Raw genomic sequence first — 19,954 nt, 5'->3', positions numbered from 1 at the left:
TAGCTTGAGAGCAAGCATAGTCATTCAGTAGGAGGGTTTTTTAGAGTGATGTCTCTGGCCTCCCGGCCACTCCCAAAACCAGCTTGGCCTAAGTGGATCAGACGAGGTAGTAGTGGCTGGAATCTGTTATCAAGCACCTTGGTGAAGATCTTCAAATCATCACCAATCAAGGATATAGGCCTATAGTTTGCGGAATTGGAGGGGTCCTTACCTGGTTTTGAAATGAGGGATATATGTGCCTCAAGGGTTTGTGAAGGAAACCTATTACCCACCGTCAGGAAGCTTAATACTTTGGTCAGAAAGAGGGTCAGAAAGGGAGTCAGGAAGTAAGCAAAGTGTTTATAGAATTTTAGCGTAAATCCGTCTGGACCTGGGCTCTTGCTAGTGGGAGTGTTGCACACTTTTTTTAACCCTCCTTGGAGCGGTTAAAATCTTTTCTAAAATAGCACTGCACTTTTATTGTTTTATACTAATTTAATTTGTTGTCTGCAAACGTTAGCTGCTTATATTCGTTTATTTATATATTGTGCCCTTGTAGGAGTAGTTGTATTTATTGCTCACATAACCTACTATCCATGCGTTTTTGATACAGAAAAAAAACACTGGACTGCATGTGATATGAACTGGCCCCTAAATTATCAATGGATACCAAGCAACTATGTAAATATTTACCTGTTACCTCACTTTTTCCCCCTGTACACCGGGAGCTATTATTACAGGCCAAGAGCAGTCTAAATGTTGTTTTGTTTATGCTCAGCTTGTCTGCGTCATAAGGGACTTAGAAAAAAATAGGCATCTGGCTCCTGTCACTAAGACTGAATCAGACAGGCATTTGGAGCAGATTCCTTCATAGGTCTCCATTCTTCTGTGCAGTTACATTGTATATGCAAGCTAACTGCATGTAAACAATGCAATGTTTACATTTTCCTGGACCTCTGATGACAGCTGTCAAAGCACAGGGAAACTAAAGACACATGCAAGAGGGTGTATTTGCAAAGCTGCTTGTTATATATTGCATATATTAAAGTGGAAATTCGCTCTCTTAATCAACATTAACTGTTTTGAATCCTTATGCTGTTTGCATTAGTGAATAGATAAGAAAGTATATAACATTTACATGGTTTAAATGTTTTTTTACATTTCTTCAGTTACTTTCTGGTTTCCATGCCTAGGCAAATGATGTCATACATCCCAGAATTCTTCAGGAGGGGAAGGTCATACATCCCAGGAGTCTTCAGGAGAGGAGGAGAGGCTTTCTCAGCTAAGATTGCCTCCCCCCCTCCTCCCATGTCTGCATGCCTGAGCTTAGGGCTGATGGATTCCAGGAAGTAATTGCTACATAAATCATCTTCCCTTATTGAAGGGATGGCTATGACCAGAAATGCTAGGGGGTGCTTTTCAAAGTTATTTCTCAGCAAAGTAAAGCATTGAGACATGGATGGATGGGCACTGCTTTGAATATTAAAAATGTATTTATGTAATTTTTTAAAGTCTCTTTTTTTTTTAATACAAACATGTTATACTTACCTCCTATGTGCAGTGGATTTGCACAGGGCAGCCCCCATCCTGCTCTTCTCAGGTCCCTCTTCACTGCTCCTGGCCTCTCCCTCCTATCCAGTGCCCCCCACAGAATGCAGCTTGCTATGGGGGCACCCGAGCCAAGCTTCAGCTTCTTCTGTCCATTCAGACATGAGCTGCTGTTCAACCCCGCCTCCCTCTCTCTCCTGATTGGCTGACTTTGATTGACAGCTGTGGGAGCCAATGGTGCCGCTGCTGTGTCTCAGCCAATCAGAACGGAGACATGAACATCGTTGAACTAGAGTTGCCATCTCATCCCTTTAAAAAAGGACACACAATAATTACACAGGTTCTGTGGCTGATTAAGGTGGTAATTAAAATTGGTGGTAATTAAACTCACTTAGTGCCTTATGTGCATTATATTAGCCTCAGAGCCTGTGTAATTAATGTGTCCTGGTTTAAAGGGATGAGGTGGCAACCCTACACTGGACAGAGATGGGCTCAGGTAAGTATTAGGGAGTGCTGGGGAGGCTGCTGCACACAGAAGGCTTTTTATCTTAATGCACAGAATGAATTAGGATAAAAAACCTTCTGACTTTACAACTGCTTTAAGTAACGCTTTTGGTTTGTGGTGCTCAGATACAGTTTGATTCTGCTTTAAAAGGACTAATGTTTTAAAAACTACAGTTATCCTTCAAGTTCTGCCAAGTATGGAAATAGAAAAGTCCAAGGACTTCTCTTTATACTCTTGCAAAACTCTTCATTACTGTATAGATTATAAAGAATTTTTCATGCGTGTATGATGTCAGTTTGTATATCCATAGTGTTCCTATTTCTTTTTTGTAGGTATCATACAGTTCTAAATTGCTGCAAATGCTCACATTGCTCACTTCTCCAGAGAAAATTGGGTAGTGTATAAAGAGTCAAAGAGGATAGATTTATGGTAACCTACTTCAGATGGCAAACTAATGGGATATTTTGGTGTGCTGCTTTCACCACACTCTATACACAGGATAAGATAGCTGATACATTTTAACTATTTCAGTCTTTGCCCTGCTTTACTTAGGTGCAGCTTGTAATTGAATTTTCTTATTTTACCCTGTGTAGCTGAAAGTTGTAAGGACTCGCAGACTGTGAAGATTAAAGAAGAACCCATGGAGGTTGACATCCCTGACTCTTCCGTCTCCCCCAGACAAAACATTGGTTACAGCACTTTATTAAGGCAAGAAAAAACCGAGCACTTGCAGAAGATGCCAGAGTGCAGAGTTATTCCCGAGGGGAACCTCTTCAGCCAAGACATCTCTGTGAAGATGGCTTCAGAACTTCTCTTTAAATTGTCAGGTAATACGCCAATTTATAGCACGGCCTTTTAAATGTCAGCTTCCGAAAAGACAGATGTATAATATTCCCAGTGACGTCTGGCAGCATGCCAGATCAGAATTTACCTCTTTGACGCATAGCAGGTTCTGTGGAGTCATCCACAGCGTTTGCCCCTCTGGCAGTGAGAGTTAATAAAAGTCTTTACATTCAACATTTTGTTAAGGTTAACATTTAAAGCTCTTGATGTAGGGAGCAATTTTAGTGTACGAACACACAAATAAATTCATTTCCAGCTGATGATCCAATATTGACTTGAAGCTTTGAAGTTTTTTTTTTTCCTAAAAATGTGGGAATCTGTGAAATTAAATTTACTTACTTGCATATTGGTGAAGGATAATGAAGTGTAAATGAACAGGTCCACTGAAAGTGAGTAGCATAAACTTCGCCTTTCCTTTGTTCCCCAACCCCCTCCTCACCATCACGACCACTCTTGGCTTTCTTCCTATGTTACAGTGCTAGTGCTTGGTGATTGCTTTCACATGGGGGCTGCCAGATTCTTTAGCCCTGTAAAGGCACATGGGCATCCCTTCTTCACCCCCATTGGTCGAAGGTAACTGGCACCAGGAGAGGTTTGTACACATGCCAAAGCAAATCTGCATTGCCTGTCAGACTTACCTATTAAAGTCAATGAAAAATATTTGGCTCTCAGTTTCAGTGTGGCATTTCAATGTAAAATCTCCCTTCAGCTGGAAAAAAAACCACAGTGCCTCCTGAATGCCTGAAAAGATTTTTCAGATTGGATGGAGAGCTTCTGTGAAGTGTGAACAGCAATTTTCAAGTCTTGCCACAGATTCTCAATTGGATTTAGTTTTGGACTTTGACTGGGCCATTCTAACACCTAAATATATGCTTTGATCCAAACCATTCCATTGTAGCTCTCGCTGTATGTTTAGAGTAGTTGTCCTGCTAGAAGGTGAAACCTCTGCCCCAGTCTCAAGTCTTTTGCAGACTCCAACAGGTTTTCTTCTAAGATTGCTCTGTTTTTGCTCCATCCTTCTTCCCATCCACTTTGACCAACTTTCCTGTCCCTGCTAAAGAAAAGCATCCCCACAGCATGCTGCCACCACCATGTTTCACAGTGGGGATGGTGTGTTCAGGGTGATGTGCAGTGATAGTTTTCCGCCACACATATCTTTTTGCTTTCAAGTCAAAAAGTTCAATTTTGGTCTCATCTGACCAGAGCACCTTCTTTCATATGTTTGCTGTGTTCCCCACATGGCTTCTCGCAAACTGAAAACGGGACTTTTTATGTCTTTCTTTCAACACTGGCTTACTTCTTGCCACTCTTCCATGAAGGCGAGATTTGTGGAGTGCACGACTAATAGTTGCCCTGTGGACAGATTCTCCTACCTGAGCTGTGGATCTCTGCAGCTCCTACAGAGTTACCATGGGCCTCTTGGCTGCTTCTCTGATTAATGCTCTCCTTGCCCAGCCTGTCAGTTTAGTTGGATGGCCATGTCTTGGTAGGTTTGCAGTTGTGCCATACTCTTTCCATTTTCAGATGATAGATTGAACAGTGCTCCGTGAGATGTTCAAAGCTTGGGATATTTTTTTTTATAACCTAACCCTGCTTTAAACTTCTTCACAACTTCCACACATTCCTAATCTGTCTGGTGTGTTCCTTGGCCTTCATGATGCTGTTTGTTCACTAAGGTTCTCTAACAAACCTCTGAGGGCATCACAGGACAGCTGTATTTATGCTGAGATTGAATTACACACAGGTGGACTCTATTTACTAATTAGGTGACTTCTGAAGGCAATTGGTTGCACTAGAATTTAGTTAGGGGTATCAGAGTAAAGGGAGGAAAAATACAAATGCATGCCACACATTTTAGATATTTATTTGTAAAAAATCTTAAAAACCATTTTCCTTCCACTTCACAATTACACCAACACAAAAGTGGCACATATCACATAAAATCCCAATAAAATACATTTTTGGTTGTAACGTGACAAAATGTGGAAAATGTCAAGGGGTATGAATACTTTTTCAATGCACTGTATGAAGAGCCCCCTCGTTGGAATACATGTTTGCTGAATTTTCTATCTGAGAGGCAATGGCTTCACCTTGACTTACTCATTTGCACCTCTATAGACAACATACACATGCTATGAATTCTAGCCTACTGGCTGGTATTATTCCATTAAAGATTAATAAGGAGTGGGTTCCAGTGTGATTCTTTCACATGTGCTCCTGAAGGAGATTCCTGAAACGCGTTGAGTCCACATGTCAATTGTAATCAGAATCTTTGCATGCTGTGTACCCTTATGTGTAATAGATTTTTAATTGTATGTAATAAAGTTGTTTTTAAGCTTTCTCTTCTATATGTCTACACAAAGTTCATGATTCCATTTTCTGTTTATAGTTGTACATAACTTTGTAGCAAGCCACAAGGCCAGAGGTAGGAGCTAGAATTTCATGTTTCCTTTTGTCTGCAGCAGACTGATGACACCATTCTCCCAAATGTTATATCTCAGTCAAGGTAAAGTCACTTGACTGGAGATTTTTTAAAAACTCATACTTTTTGATATATATTTGACAGGTCAGAAATAATTGTACATCAATTTTTAAAATGAATAAAATGTTGATTTTACAATAAAAAAATAAAAATGTCAATAGTGTCCCTTTGAAGGCAAATATATATATATTTTTTTTTTTTTTTTACGTTATTGTACATTATATTATAGTAGGCAGAAGATGTTGCCGTTTCCATTGCTCTGCCTACTCACCTGACCTCCACTGCATGCTGGATGGTGACTTTTTCAGTGATTAGTTATGCCATCCTTTTCCAGCTTTTCTTCTTAGGTTCCGGCTTGGTCTGATCACGTGAGAAAGAACTGTTTACTCAACCTCTTTCTTCTGATGCTGCTCTTTTACTTATTTAGATTGCAAAGGCGAGTTGAACAAGTTGCAGACAGCAACATCTCTGTGCATGTGTGTGGCAAATGGTTCTAAGGATCGGGCAGGAAGGTTTTTAAAAAAAAAAAAAAAACCCTTGCAGACATCTTCATTTATAACAGACAAAAGACTCAAGAACATCATGCTTTGTCTTTTCCGTACATTCAGCTATCTGATGCTGTACACCGAAGTGTTCACTACTTTTGCATAAATATCATGTTTCAAATGATGTCTATAAAATGTGACTGTATTTGTTTTGTGTATGGCCTGCTCTGTTAGTAACGGTTCACTATTTAAACCAGCTCTGCCTTCTAGGTTCTTTTTTTTTTTTTGTCATATAGTGTGACCTGAAATAAACACTTCTATATCAACTGTTTGGTAAAAATCTAGAAGAATGAGAGAAAAAATAGGCAAAATAATAATTGCTTTTTAAAAATTACAAAGGCGCACTTCTACAAGATAAATGGACACCAGATAATGAAAGCGACTTGCACGTACAGGTTCCTACCTTCCATGTAAACATTGTCATGTGTATTTAGTAATTGTAGCTTTGTGTATTTACTGCGCTGCTTTACCTCCACAAGCACACAAGCTAAGAACAGCCTAATAATCCCAAAATGCATTATAGATGCATTTATTATAATTGCATTATAATGCAAGATATTATGTTAAAAATACTAGCATATTTAAACCTCGAAGACTTTTTTTTTTCCTACCTAGGCTATCTGTCTTAGGGGGGCTACGGTCAGCCACCCCACTGTATCTGTGGAGGGAACCATGGTTGTCACCTAGTCTGGGCTTCAGACGTCTTCCCCCTTTTATATTTATTACAACTTTGTTGATGGAACTAGTAGTTTACAGAAGATAACATTGTTTCTCTGTCGCTCATTGACAGACGTAGTCCTCCTTGATTAATATCAACTCGGGTTATACTGCCCTCTACAGGAGTAGGACTAGACAGGAAAGAAAACGTTCTGGCAACACCCTAGGGGCAGTCCCAGAGGGTATATCCTCTCACTTCCTGCTACAGCAAATCAGTTTTTTTCTGTCTAGTTAGGAGTAAGGGCCTAGATTCCTTGCTAGGATCTTCGGTCCTGGCAAGATTTTTTTTTAGAAATACTTTTTTAGACAGCATTTTTCTCCAGTGTTCCTGTGAGATCTTCAAGCAAGTACGCTGAAACTGGGCGACGGGCTGGATGTTGAGATCCAGTGGTCACCCCAGTTCAGCCTACGAGCGCGTGCAGGCCATAGCTCCGCGCTGGGTCGGCCGCGACATAGTCCCACTGGACGGGGACTGACCCTGCGAGTTAAACGTCTCGCCTGGACGCCAATGACCAACAGAGTCACAGCGTCCGTATTGGTCGACAGCCCCCCCACCCCGGTGGAGAGGGGTTCTGTCAGGAGTTGGCGCCCGCCTGGTTCCGGTATGAATGTTCCCCCTCTCCCCCTGTCGGGTTGTTGGTGGACGCGGGCCCCTCTCTGGGATGGTCGGACACTCGGTTTTCTGGGTCTCCCCTCTATCCTATAACAGGTCACAGATCCCCCAATTTGAGTGTGATTTTTGTGAATAGAAACCAGGAGGCTTGGTTTGGGAGCTGACTATCTATCGATCACTATATGACTGTAAGGGTGACTGAAGTCAGTGGCAGACTACTAAAAGGCATTACTATTGAGGTATAGAGGTATCCTACCTGTCTAGTGTGTACACAGGCCGATGCCTATGCCTGAGTGACTGCAGCCACAGATCGCCATCCCTCCAGAAAGCCGGTCACTTCCACAGGCCACACAGCCTCCCGCAGGCCGAGGCACTTCCGCAGGCCGCACAGGCCGAATGCACACATCCCGCAGGCCGCTTGCAAGCCGCCGCTATCCTACACAGGCCGCCGCCATTTTCCTGCAGATCGCACGAGGCCGCCATATTGGCGTAGCCTCGTGTCTTCAGCATGGGGGCGGCCATGTTTGAGGTGACCAAACACCTCGTGGAGTAATTGGGAGGCGCCGGAAGGCGTGTAAAGGGGCGGAGCCGCCTCCTTGGCCCAGGGAAAGCAAGCCAAAGACTTCCTGTCTGTAACAGACAGTGCTGGAAGCAGGTTGATAAGAAACTTCTGTGCATCAGGTGAGCCTTGGGGTCTCTCTCTCTCTCTTTCTGAGGGGTCCAAGCAGGTAGACTGAGGGGCGCTACTGCGCTGGGGGACTAAGTTTAAAAAAAAAAAAAAATGTTTTTTTCTTGCAATTAATTTTTTTGTGTTTGCTGGCAAGTGTCTTGTTACATGAACCCTGCCACTCATGTATCCCCACCTGATCCCCTCGGGGTGGCCGCAGGACCCTCCAGTACCCCACTTGTGATGATGCATTATCAGCAGTTTTGGAGTCTTTGGTATCCCGGGTGGAGATAGCCTGTTAGGGACGGGGGTCAAGAAAAGCGACCCCCGCCTACCCCTATGTCATCGGATACTTCAGATACGGATTCTGAGCTGGTCATTGCCGGGAAACCTTGAATCTTGAGGTTACACCGGCAGAGGTAGCTGAGACTCATATTCCTTTTTTGGTACTAGCAAACCTACCAAAATGGTGAAGGGTTTCCCTTGCCCAAATGGGGTCTTCCGTAAACGAGCCCCTGCTATTTCCAAACGCATTGCTAGGCGCTATCATTTTGAGGAATCCCTCATTACAAAGATGGACGGTACCACCAATAGTGGACTCACCGATTTCCAGACTAAATAAAGCCACTGTTATCTCGTTGGATTGACAGAATGGGCCCCACCCATCTCTAGGGTGGGGTGACGTCTTCACCGGTTTTCGGATCCAGGGCTTTCCAGAATCCCGGATAAAGGGGTTCGCAAGGTCATATGGTCGGGATACAAGATCGAGTTTCGATCACTTCCACCGGTGCGATTCTTCCCTTCCAATATTCGACATCCCCGGGTCGCTTAAAAAGCTTTGCGGGGAACAGCTTGATGCAACAAGCAGTGGTAGTTCCCATTCCTTGGAAGAGTTCTAGTCGAACCATAGGCGTGCGCACAGGGTGTGCCCGGGCACACCCTAATCACCTAGGGCACATTAGCATTGTCGCTCTGTTTGCCAGTGAGGAGATGGGAAAGATCTCCCTCGGACCTGCTCTGCCATAAGAGAAGTGCCACACACTTCTATTTCACTTTGCCAGCAGGGAGAGTAATGTATCGGGGCCATGTACATGTAGGCAAACACATGCATGTGTATTTAAACTTTGGGGTGCACACCCTAATGCAATAGGCTGCGCACACCTATGAGTCGAACCTGTTCACAATGCCCAGGAAAAAGGGCTAGGTGCGTCCAATTCTGGTCTTAGAAGAGATGGAGTCCATCCATACAGTGGTGGCCTCCCTGCATCAGGGGGATTTCCTGGCGTCCATAGACATTTAGGATGCCTATCTTCATATCCCCATCTTTGCAGGACATCAGCGTTTTCTTTGCTTTTCCCAAAGATCATCCCTGGTTCCCACCAGGAGACTGAACTATCTGGGCCTAATTTTGGATACATCCTTGGCAAGAGTGTTTCTCCAGGCGGAGAAACTCCAGAAGATTCAGTCAATGATTCGGAAGTTGCTGTCCGTCAACTGGCTGGGATTGATGGTCGCCTCCTTAGAGGCAGTACCGTTTGCCCAGTCTCATACCCAAATTCTCCAAAGAGGAGATTCTTCTCATATGAAATCGGAATCCCGATTCCCTGGACAATCGGATCCGATTGAGCGAGCAGACCAGGGAGGCTCTGGTCTGGTGGCTTCGGTCTCCGATGCTCAGCCAGGGGAAGTCATTTCTTCTGCTAAATTCCAGATTACCGATAAATGTGTTGGAACTGAGAGCGATCAGACTTTGTCTGATTTACTGGACCGAGCAGCTCCAGGGCAGTCCGGTTCGGATCCAATCGGACTATGCCACGGTCATGACTTATGTCAATCACCAAGGGGCACCAAGAGTGCCCTGGCGGCCATAGAAGTGGCCAACATTCTTTATTGGGGGAACAGTTGTTCCAGTTCTCTCCGCGATATTTATCACGGGGGTGGACAGGCAGATTATTTCAGCCGTCAGATTCTGGATCAAGAGGAATAGTCTCTTCATCCAGAGGTATTTCACCAGCTGTCCCTTCATTGGGGCACCCCGGATATGGATCTGTTGGCAGGTTGGCTCAACAGGGCTTGCGCCCGCGATCCTCTAGCGGACGCAGCAGACGCGCTGAGTGCCCCGTAGGGGAAGTATCAGCTACTGTATGTCTTCCCCCCTCTCAAGTTACTGCTGAAATTTCTCCGCAGGATAGAGGTGGAGGGAACTCCAGTTATCCTGGTAATTCCGGGCTGGCCTCGTCAAGCCGGGTACGCCGACTTGGGCAGGCTAGTCGCAGACGCTCCTTGGAGACTTCTTCTCAGGGAGGATCTGCGGTCTCAAGGACCAATCTTCCATCGTGCTTTACAGTCGCTGGTTTTAACGGCCTGGCCATTGAGACCCAGGTTCTGAAGGACAAGGGGTTGTCAGCTTCAGTTATTCCTGCTCTAATTAAAGCAAGAAAAGCGACTTCTAGCAAATTCTATTATCGCACATGGAAGACTTCTATTGCGTGGTGTGAATCGTTGGGATTTCCCCCACGTACCTATTTGGTGACCCGAATTTTGGCTTTTCTGCAAAAGGGGGTTGAGCAGAAACTATCCTTGAGCACTATCAAGGGTCAGGTTTTCAGCGTTAGCAATTTTCTTTCAGAAGCCGCTGGCTACTCATTCCTTGGTGCGGAATTTCATCCAGGGGGTGCGGCACTTAGCTCCGCCAGTGCGCGCGCCCTTACCGCCCTGGGATCTTAATTTGGTTTTGTCGGTTCTGCAGAAACCTCCCTTTTAAAATACCAGGGAGATTCCCTTGCTTACATTAACCCAGAAGGTGGCCTTCTTGGTGGCTATCACTTCTGCACGCAGGGTGTCAGAACTGGCTGCATTATCATGCCATTCCCCATACCTAGTGGTTCATAGGGATAAGGTAGTTCTTCATCCGAAGCCATCCTTTCTTCCTAGGGTGGTTTCAGATTTTCATCTGAAGATATTGTGCTACCTTCCTTGTGTCCTAAGCCCAATCATCCTCAGGAATGTGCGTTGCCTTCCTTGGATGTAGTTCGGGCAATCAGGGTATACCTGAAGACTACGGAATCGTTCCGTAAAACGGATTCACTTTATGGGATCACGGATGGCCCCAGAAAGGGGTTGCCTGCGTCTGCCGCGACTATCTCCAAATGGATTAGACAGACGGTGGTACAGGCTTATTCTATGTAAGGGTCGGAATCCTCCGTTCCCTGTTAAGGCGCACTCTATTCGGGCGCTCAGTACTTCCTGGGCCTACCGCCATCAGGCGTCAGGGGTCCAGGTTTTCAAGGCGATTACTTGATCGTCGGTTCATACCTTTACAAAATTTTATAAAGTTGATGTGATGGCATCGTCGGATGCCTCATTTGGCCGCAAGGTTTTGCAGGCCGCAATTTGAGGAGACCGTTGGTCTACCTCGAGGGTTTGTTGGGTTTTTTCACTTAGGTCTCATCTTTTTGCTCGATGAGTCCTTGATGCTTCTGGTTGGCTCCGGTTGGGCCTTCTGGATTTTGATTTCTGTTATCCCACCCCTCATTTGTGGCACTGCTTTGGGACGTCCCGAGTTGATATTAATCAAGGAGGACTACGTCTGTCAATGAGCGACAGAGAAAAATGGATTTTTGTAAAATCTTACCGTAAAATCCTTTTCTCTTAAGCTCATTGACAGACCTAGTACCCGCCCCTCTGTTTTTGAGTTAGGTTGGGTTAAATTCTCTAAACACTGCTTTGTGACATAACTGATTTGCTGTAGCAGGAAGTAAGAGGATATACCCTCTGGGACTGCCCCTAGGGTGTGGCCAGAACGTTTTCTTTTCTGTCTAGTCCTACTCCTGTAGAGGGCAGTATAACCCGAGTCGATATTAATCAAGGAGGACTACGTCTGTCAATGAGCTTAAGAGAAAAGGATTTTACGGTAAGATTTTACAAAAATCAATTTTTTGCTTTCAGTTCAACTCTCAAGAATTGGCAGGGACACTTCATATATGGCAAAATCAAAAGGTATTTTCTTTACTTGCTGAAAGGTTATTGGCCCAAAAAGTGAAAATGAATGCAGCCACCACATCTAAGGACTGGTAAACTGCAATATACTAGATTTTTGTTTTTCAGTTTAGCTATTCTTTGACTTTACTCCTACTATAGTTAAAGAGCAGGGTCAGTCTTTAATGTTTCAGGCACTGGATCCTGAGTACACCACTCACCCTGGTATGTGGTGCAGTGAGTTAATTATCCACAGGGTGCTATGCAGGTCCAGGGTCATGGTCCATTCCTATGGGACCCACACCCTGAGGACTACTTCAGGGTAATGCCCACTAGATGGGACCAGTAAAGTGGACAAAGTAAGACAGGGTTTCCCTGTACCTTTACATACCGGTTCCAGGCTATATTTGTTTTAATAGATCATTACTTGTAGCATATACTACATTTATATAATGTACACAAACCTTTTTGAAGACACAGGTTAAAGGATCATTTGCACTTTTGAGTGTTTGTACCCTAGCTATTTTTCTCTTGTTTTATCCCGTCTTGTTATAGTGTTTACCCAATTGAATTTGGTCATCTTTTCTTCCACCTCACTACTGTACCCGAAGTTCCTCTCTAGCTAGTGGCTTAGTGTTCATAAGACTCCTAACTGCGCACTTCTGGCCATGATTTTCTGCTGACAACGCAAGCTGATCATTTTCTGTCTCAACTGATACCTGAGAAACACACCCACAGGAACTTGCTTAATGCCTTGTCATTGTGATTTCCTTCATACCTGACACACTGGATCCCCTCAGTCTGCAGTCATCCATTGATTACCTTGCAGGGGAAGATTCTCACTTAGTAATAATCAATTACAGGTGCTTGGGAGCAGGAGTATAAGGGATATTCAGAGGGAGTTCTGCTGCAGGCTTGAGGAAACTTCAAGTTTCTCTCAGGTTGATATCAGTTCCCTGGTTCTGAGGCATGATCTCTTACTGGCACCACTCCACCCCCCTGGTTTGGGCTCCCTTGCAGATGTGCAATATGTAACCTGTCTGAATAAAGCTGAATTATCTGCCACCATGATCTACTCCAGAGACTTTCGCCACTTCTGGAAATGGCAGAACACAAAGGGGACATGGACATCTTAGCAGAGGCAGCTGGACATTTTTCTCCACAAGAATTTTTGTAAAGGTAATTTTACACCTTCTCACCACATGCTGGCTACAGTAGACTCATTGATTGAAGCAATGCATATTAGTCTTGGCTAAACACAGCTAGCTCTGCACAGGCTTTAAATACTCCAATAGGCGTGAAACAGAAGGGAAATCCTAACAAGTCTTTTTCTATTCCTGATTAAGCAGATTGGGCTTTATATCAATGACTGCGCAACTCTGAGAGATTTTTAATCCCTCCTGGCATTTTTGCTACCATGTACCTTATGGAAGAAGAATTAAAGACATATGGAATGTTCCCACTGTGGACTCCGCTGAGCTTGCACTGAATAATCAGCCTACTGTTTCTATTAAAGGCATTACCTTCTTTAAGGATTCAGTTGATAGGCATCTGTAGACTCCTTCAAAGCCCTCCTTTACTCTGGTGGGCCAAACCTTCCAGCTGGCTATTGCCCCTATCGGCTGCCCAGACTATGGCAAACTGGGCTGAAGCACTCATTAGTAAACTGACTCCTGCTATACATAATCCTATTTATTCTGTGAGTTTACAGCTCTCGTTCTCGACCCTCATTTTTTGCACAGATGCCTTGGAGCATGTAATTAGTCAAATCTACAGAATGTCCTTCCTTTCAGTATATATGCAGAGAATTTTATGACTTTAGGGTCCTTTGACACAGGCTGTTCAAACTCAACCGCCTGTCAGTTTTTCAGGCAGACCTGATCGGACCCTCCAGTCTCCCAAATGGGGCCCAGATGTCAGTGGTATCTGATCCAATCTTGTCTGCTGAATTCCATCCGTTTATTGGATCGAATATGTTCAGATGAAAACGGGCAGGCTATCCGCTTTACCCAATTTCCCCAAGGGGGAAAGCGGAGATGGAGCTGTAATCAGCCTGCTCAGCCCGTATCAGCGGAGCGTTCCCCTTCTGAGCAAGCAGATTCCGTGCAATGGAGGTACCCGTATGAAAGCGGCCAAAGAGTTTGATCAGCTGACCCTGCTTGAGAAAGGTGCCTTTTGCCCATGCCCTTTTTTTAGACTCCATTTACACCTGAGCATACTGGAATAGCAGGCAGAATCATGGCAAAACACGGGGGGGTTTGGGATGCCATTATTTCTTAATGGCACTCCAAACTTGGTGTGATGTCGAGGGACAAAACACGCTAAAATCACTTCAAAAATCACAACTCAAAACTCTATGCCAAAATTTGGTACAGGAGCTTCTTTGGCACGTTTTTGGAGCAGAGGCAGACCCTTCAAATAAATGATGCTGCTCCAAAAACATGCCACAAAAAAGGGTAAAAAAAAAAACACGTTGCAGCAGGTGTCACTGCAGTACTCTTAGGTGTGAATGGAGCCTAAAGGTGAGCTTCTCTTTGAAAAATCTTTTGGGAGTTAAATTTAGGCAGCTATGGAGGGAAGGGGGGTTTTAACCCACTATCCACAGTTATAGCTTCCTAATAATTTGGCCACTTCTGCCTTAAGGTGGCCATTCATGGGTACGTTTTTCTCATTCAGCCAGTAGGTTGAGCAAAAAAAAACTGACCTGATTGCTCTACCCACGCATTCAAAGTGAATGCAGGAATCCTCTCCATTGTGTCATTGTTCTCTGACAGTTTGGAGACCCACCCTCCATCAAAATACACAGATCAGCGCTGCAGCTCATTGCCTACAGTGCTGATCAAGTGAGGGTATATCTGCAGGGTGGTTGAACATAAGTCTCCTGTTGCAACTTTTTTGTTCCCCTCTGGGGCCTTTTTCAGGTGGTTTTGCTCATCCAGAGCCCTCCTTTTGTGCTCAAAGGGGTTACTCCCATAAAATGGCCTCTGTAAGAATGGAACCTTTTTCTCTCTGTTGCCCCTAGCAGCCTCACTTCTGCCTGTTTTCTTTTTTTTTACTTCTTTTTTTTTTCCATTTTGGATAGAGCAAGGGAGGGTTATAACCCCTGTCAGAGTTTTCTTTTTTCACCATCTATGTCCCATTTCAGAGATTTCCCTTCACTTCCTGTCCCATAGCCAAAACTGGAAGTGAGACTAAATCCTGCCAAATTAAGGGAATTTCTTGGGGACCACCAGATCCCCAGAATTAGTGTCCTCATTGGAAGATTTCCCTTCTATTACTTTTCTGAAGACAACCCAAAATTTGGGATTTTCTTTACTTTTACTTTCATTGATAACGGTAAACAGGACAAATGGAGAGGTTGAATCTCCTTAATGGGGGCACAGACAAAAATAAAAATTGACAAGGGTTCTAATCCCTCTCCACTCCATCCAAAACTAAAAACAAAAGTTTTGCCTTTATACTTTAACTTTCTGACTGGCATAAGCTTTTATTATGATGTTTGCATAGCCTGGTGCACTAATTGCTACTGTTATCGTCCACATTCATCTTAAAGCTTTACAACAAAGCTGATATATAAAGCCTAGAAGATGGGAAAGCAAAGCCAGCTGCATATGTGTACTCAATAATTTAATTCATTAGTACAAGTGGGTTGATAGTATGCTAATCTTTTGTTTTTAGTTTTGGATGGAGTGGAATGGGATTAGAACATTGGTAAACATTGGTTCACGATGGTGAAAAAAAAAAGAATCTGGCAGGGGTTATAACTCTCCCTTGCTCTATCCAAAATGAAAAAAAAAAGTAAGCGAAGCCAGCTGCATATGTGTACTTATTACTTGAATTCATTAATACAAGTGTGGTAATAGTATGCTAATAGTTGAACCACCTCATCTCAGGGCTGAAATCTCAGAAGGTGCAGATCTTAGAACAGAGAATTCAAGCAATGTGCATGGAATACTTTTTAGTGCCGATAGGGTAAATCTGGTTTTAGGGCATGTTAGGGGTTAATTTCATATTGGCTTAAAGGTTGAGGATAGTGTTAAGGGTTATATTTTATGTTTAGGATACAGCAGGCTTGTCAAACTGAAATGAAACGATGTGCTGAATTGAACCTAGAAAAGGATTATATCAATTTGGTTACCTAATTATAATTGCATCTGTAACTTACATTTTAAATTAAAAAAATATGACCATAAAAAAAATCTGGCCATAAAACTTTTCCTAACGTTTTCAGTTGTAAAATTATGTACAGAAGTAAAGCCTTTATCAACTGGAGAACAGCTGGGTCCTTGTTCAGTTTAACTTTTTAAAGTGGAATTCCAGTATAAAACAATCTCATCTTAAAACTGCGCCCACATCCATTCTTACACCTTTAAGTACTCTGTAGAACTTACCTGTTCTCAGGCCGCTCCAGTCCGGTCAAAAGATCGGCTCCCTCAGTTTTAATATTAGATTCTTTTATCCCAGAATTCTAATTTAAGCCACTGAGAGTGCAAAATTACTAATTTGAATTATCTGTGTTAGGGGTAAAATGCACCTTTTTTCAATGTTATATAGGACCCATGCAGGCCTCTTTCTGAAATTGCCAGATACCGGTTTGTTTCTGGCTGCTGTGCTAAAAATTAAAGGCCCATAGCAAACATACAGCGAATGAAAGTAAGGGACAAGTCCGAATTTCTTGTCACCATAAATTGTCTAGATGGGTGACTCAATATTAAAACCCAGCATGACATCAAGGTAACCTATTTTTCAAATGGAGAGACTATTTCTCTGGAGTGGGGCAGTTACAGGAGAAGTACAGCAAAAGCTTTTTTGGTCATAATTCTCCTATGGATCACAGGAGTGCAGTTCGTTCTATACTCCTGTGACCCGTTTTCAGCCAACAGTGGGCTAAAGCCCGTTGTTGGCTGATGTCACTCACTCGGGCCAGGCTGGGGGAAAGATCCCGACATGCCTGGATAGGCAGCTGGCTCAGCCTCTCAGTTGCGCCGCTGGGAGAGGAGCAAGCTGCTCCCTCCCCAGCCCAGCACTCCAGTAAGTGCTGGAAGGGCAGAGCAGAGAGCTGGGGACTGACAGTCACAGTCAAACACCGCAGATTGCTCAGTTCTCACTGCAGGGGACAGATGCAGCATCAGATTGATGCTGCATTCTCCTAGGTGAGTATAGGTTTGTTTTGGTTTTTTTTTTTTTTTAAAGCTCATACTTCTCTTTTAAACTGTTATGTTAGTGCTATTTTATGATTTAGACTCGATTCACACTAGAGCGACTTGTCAGGCGACTTGTTAGCCTGACAAGTCGCGGCCCCTCGCAGTCCATTGACTGCTACAGGACCCGTTCTAATAGGAGCAACACAAATCGCTCCGACTTAGAAAAAGGGTCCTGTACTACTTCGGGGCGACCTCGGAGCGACTTGTATAGACATTCATTATATGAAGTCCGTGCAAGTCGCGCCGAAGTCGCGGTGCACGGGACTGACAAGTCGCCTCCCGAAGTAGTGCAGAGTCGTGTCGCCATAGTGTGAACCGTCTCTAAAAGAATAATAAAAGTTTATTCATAAGGTATAAAAACCAAAGATTTCAATAATACAATGCATCAACTTCTGAATGGAATGTGTTTGCTAACACTTTAGCTAGAATCCTGAAATACAATGCAGTTGACATAAATCTCTTCCAGTAATGTGGACATCAGAAATATAAACCTCCTATAAGTAAAGTGTATCTAAACCCAGCAGCAAAAATAAGTTATTGTAGCAGATCATCCCTGAGATATGGTGGATATACTGATATTCTTTTTTCAGATTGTACTGCTTTTTTTCAGATACTGATGCTGCCAGTAACACACTTTCTGTCCTAGGATGACAATCACTCCTTGACTATACTGTATCTACGAAGGAAGAACATTGTCACCCTAGCACAGAAAGTGTCTTAGGACTGCAGATCACCTCTCTTCTCCTCATCTACATAATATAAGGGTGGGGTGTTCTGTACTTTACAGAAGTGACCTGAGCAGGCCTGATATTGTGATTTAATTGCAAAAGAAGTGTTGTAAGCTCACTACAGAAAGTTAGGAGTTGACTAAAGTTCTGACAGGATTAATATTTATTTTTTTGCACTTAGAGTATCTAGCAGATATAATAAATAGTTTATTTTACCAGACCAAAAGGGAGCAGTTAAGAGAATTTTATTGTTTGTATTTACATATTACATCTATTTGTAAAGCAGTCAAGGAGGTTTTCCCCATGCATTCATTGGCGGAGAGTCAATCACTGACCTTAAACACAGGCAACCTGAAGATTCCACTGCAGAGAAAATTTGTAGAAATGTCAGATTCTCTGCTTTAGGTCTTATGTACATTGGGCATTTAGCCCCAATACATGAGGCTCTGACGGTTAGCTGCGGCTGGAAGGCCACAGGTGCACTATCCACCCCCTCTCCCGGTAGCCTGTCAAACTCTGAGAGTCTAACACCTACTGTAGCTGGATAGGGCTAAGTGGTGTACTCAGCGGTACTTCTGTTTAGGGCAGTATGCACCCTAAGACAAATGTCCAGAGCGCAGGCTACTTGTATTCTAGGCATTCATTACCGGGTTCATACTGCCCTAAACGTGCCAGTTGCAACTAAATGCTGGAGCCTCATGCACTGTTGTTAAATGCGCATGAGGACTTATAAATTTGCCCCATGTACAGTGGATATAAAAAGTCTACACACCCCTGTTTAAATGTCCTGTTTCTGTGATGTAAAAAAATGAGACAAAGATAAATCATTTCAGAACTCTTCCCACCTTTAATGTATAAACTGTACAACTCTGTTGAACAACAAACTGAAATCTTTTAGAAGGGGGTGGAGTAAAAATAAAAAAAACTAAAATAATGCGGTTGCATGAGTGTGTACACCCCTATATAACTGGGGATGTTGCTGTGTTCAGGATTAAGCAATCACATTCAAATTCATTAAATAGGAGTCCGTACACATCTGCCATCATTTAAAGTGACTCTGATTAAGGGAGTTGTAAAAGCAGAAGGTTTTTTATTTTAATGCATTCTACGCTTTAGGATAAAAAGTCTTCTGTGTGCAGAAGCCCCCCTCAGCCCCCCTAACACTTACCTGAGGTCCCTCTCTGTCCAGCAATGTCCACAAGTGTCTCCGTCATGCGAGATTCTCCCTCCTGATTGGCTGAGACGCAGCTGTGCCATTGGCTGCTGCTGCTGTCAATCAAATTCAGCTAGCTAATCAGGGGACAGAGGGGGGGTAGGGCTGAATGACACAGGCAACTATGACTCAGCTCGGGTGCCCCATAGCAAGCTGCTTGCTGTGGGGGCATTTAACAGGAGGGAGGGGCCAGGATCACAGAAGAGAGATCTGAGAAGAGAAGGATCTGGGCTGCTCTGTGCAAAACCAACTGCACAGGGCAGGTAAATATGACATGTTTGTTATTTTTATGGGAAAACAATGAGACTCTAAAAATCACTTCAAGCACAAATAAAGTTCAGCTGTTCTAGTAGTTCTTTCCTGATATTTTCTTAGTCACATCCTACAGCAAAAGCCATGCCCTGCAGAGAGCTTCCAAGGCATCAGAGTGATCTCATTGTTAAAAGGTATCAGTCAGGAGAAGGGTACAAAAGAACTTCCAAGACATTAGATATACCATGAAACACAGTGAAGAAAGTCATCATTAAGTGGAGAAAATCAAGCACAACAGACATTACCAAGAACTGAACTGGTCAGGGAGGCTGCCAAGATGCCTACAGCAACATTAAAGGAGCTGCAGGAATATCAGGCTGTTTGGTACAATCTCCCGTATTCTTCATATGTCTGGGCTATGGGGTAGAGTGGCAAGACAGAAGCCTTTTCTTACAAAGGAAAACATCCAAGCCCTGCTAAATTTTGCAAAATCAAATCTAAAGTCTCCCAAATGCATGTGAAAAAATGTGTTCTGGTCTGATGAAACCAAGGTTGAACTTTTTGGCCATAATTCCAAAAGATATATTTGGCACAAAAACATCACTGCACATCACCAAAAGAAACACCATACCCACAGTAAAGCATGGTGGTGGCAGCATCAAGCTTTGGGGCTGTTTTTC

At 43.5% G+C, this 19,954-nt stretch overlaps 1 protein-coding gene across 3 annotated transcripts in view; it reads left to right on the top strand.

Annotated features, from left to right (window-relative positions):
• The window catches only part of ZNF827 (zinc finger protein 827), a 418,517-nt gene that overhangs the window by 326,293 nt on the left and 72,270 nt on the right, over nucleotides 1-19,954 (top strand). For all 3 annotated transcript variants that reach the window (XM_082258929.1, XM_082258930.1, XM_082258931.1), the window contains exon 6: nucleotides 2,626-2,859. In XM_082258929.1, coding sequence (XP_082115055.1) covers nucleotides 2,626-2,859 — 234 coding nt within the window. The remainder of the gene's footprint in view (nucleotides 1-2,625; nucleotides 2,860-19,954) is intronic.

The sequence above is a fragment of the Pelophylax lessonae genome (genome assembly GCF_965119305.1).
Source record: "Pelophylax lessonae genome assembly, chromosome: 1".
Taxonomy (NCBI): domain Eukaryota; kingdom Metazoa; phylum Chordata; class Amphibia; order Anura; family Ranidae; genus Pelophylax; species Pelophylax lessonae.
Note: the sequence above shows the minus strand (reverse complement) of the source record. Positions and strands in the feature narration are given on the sequence as shown.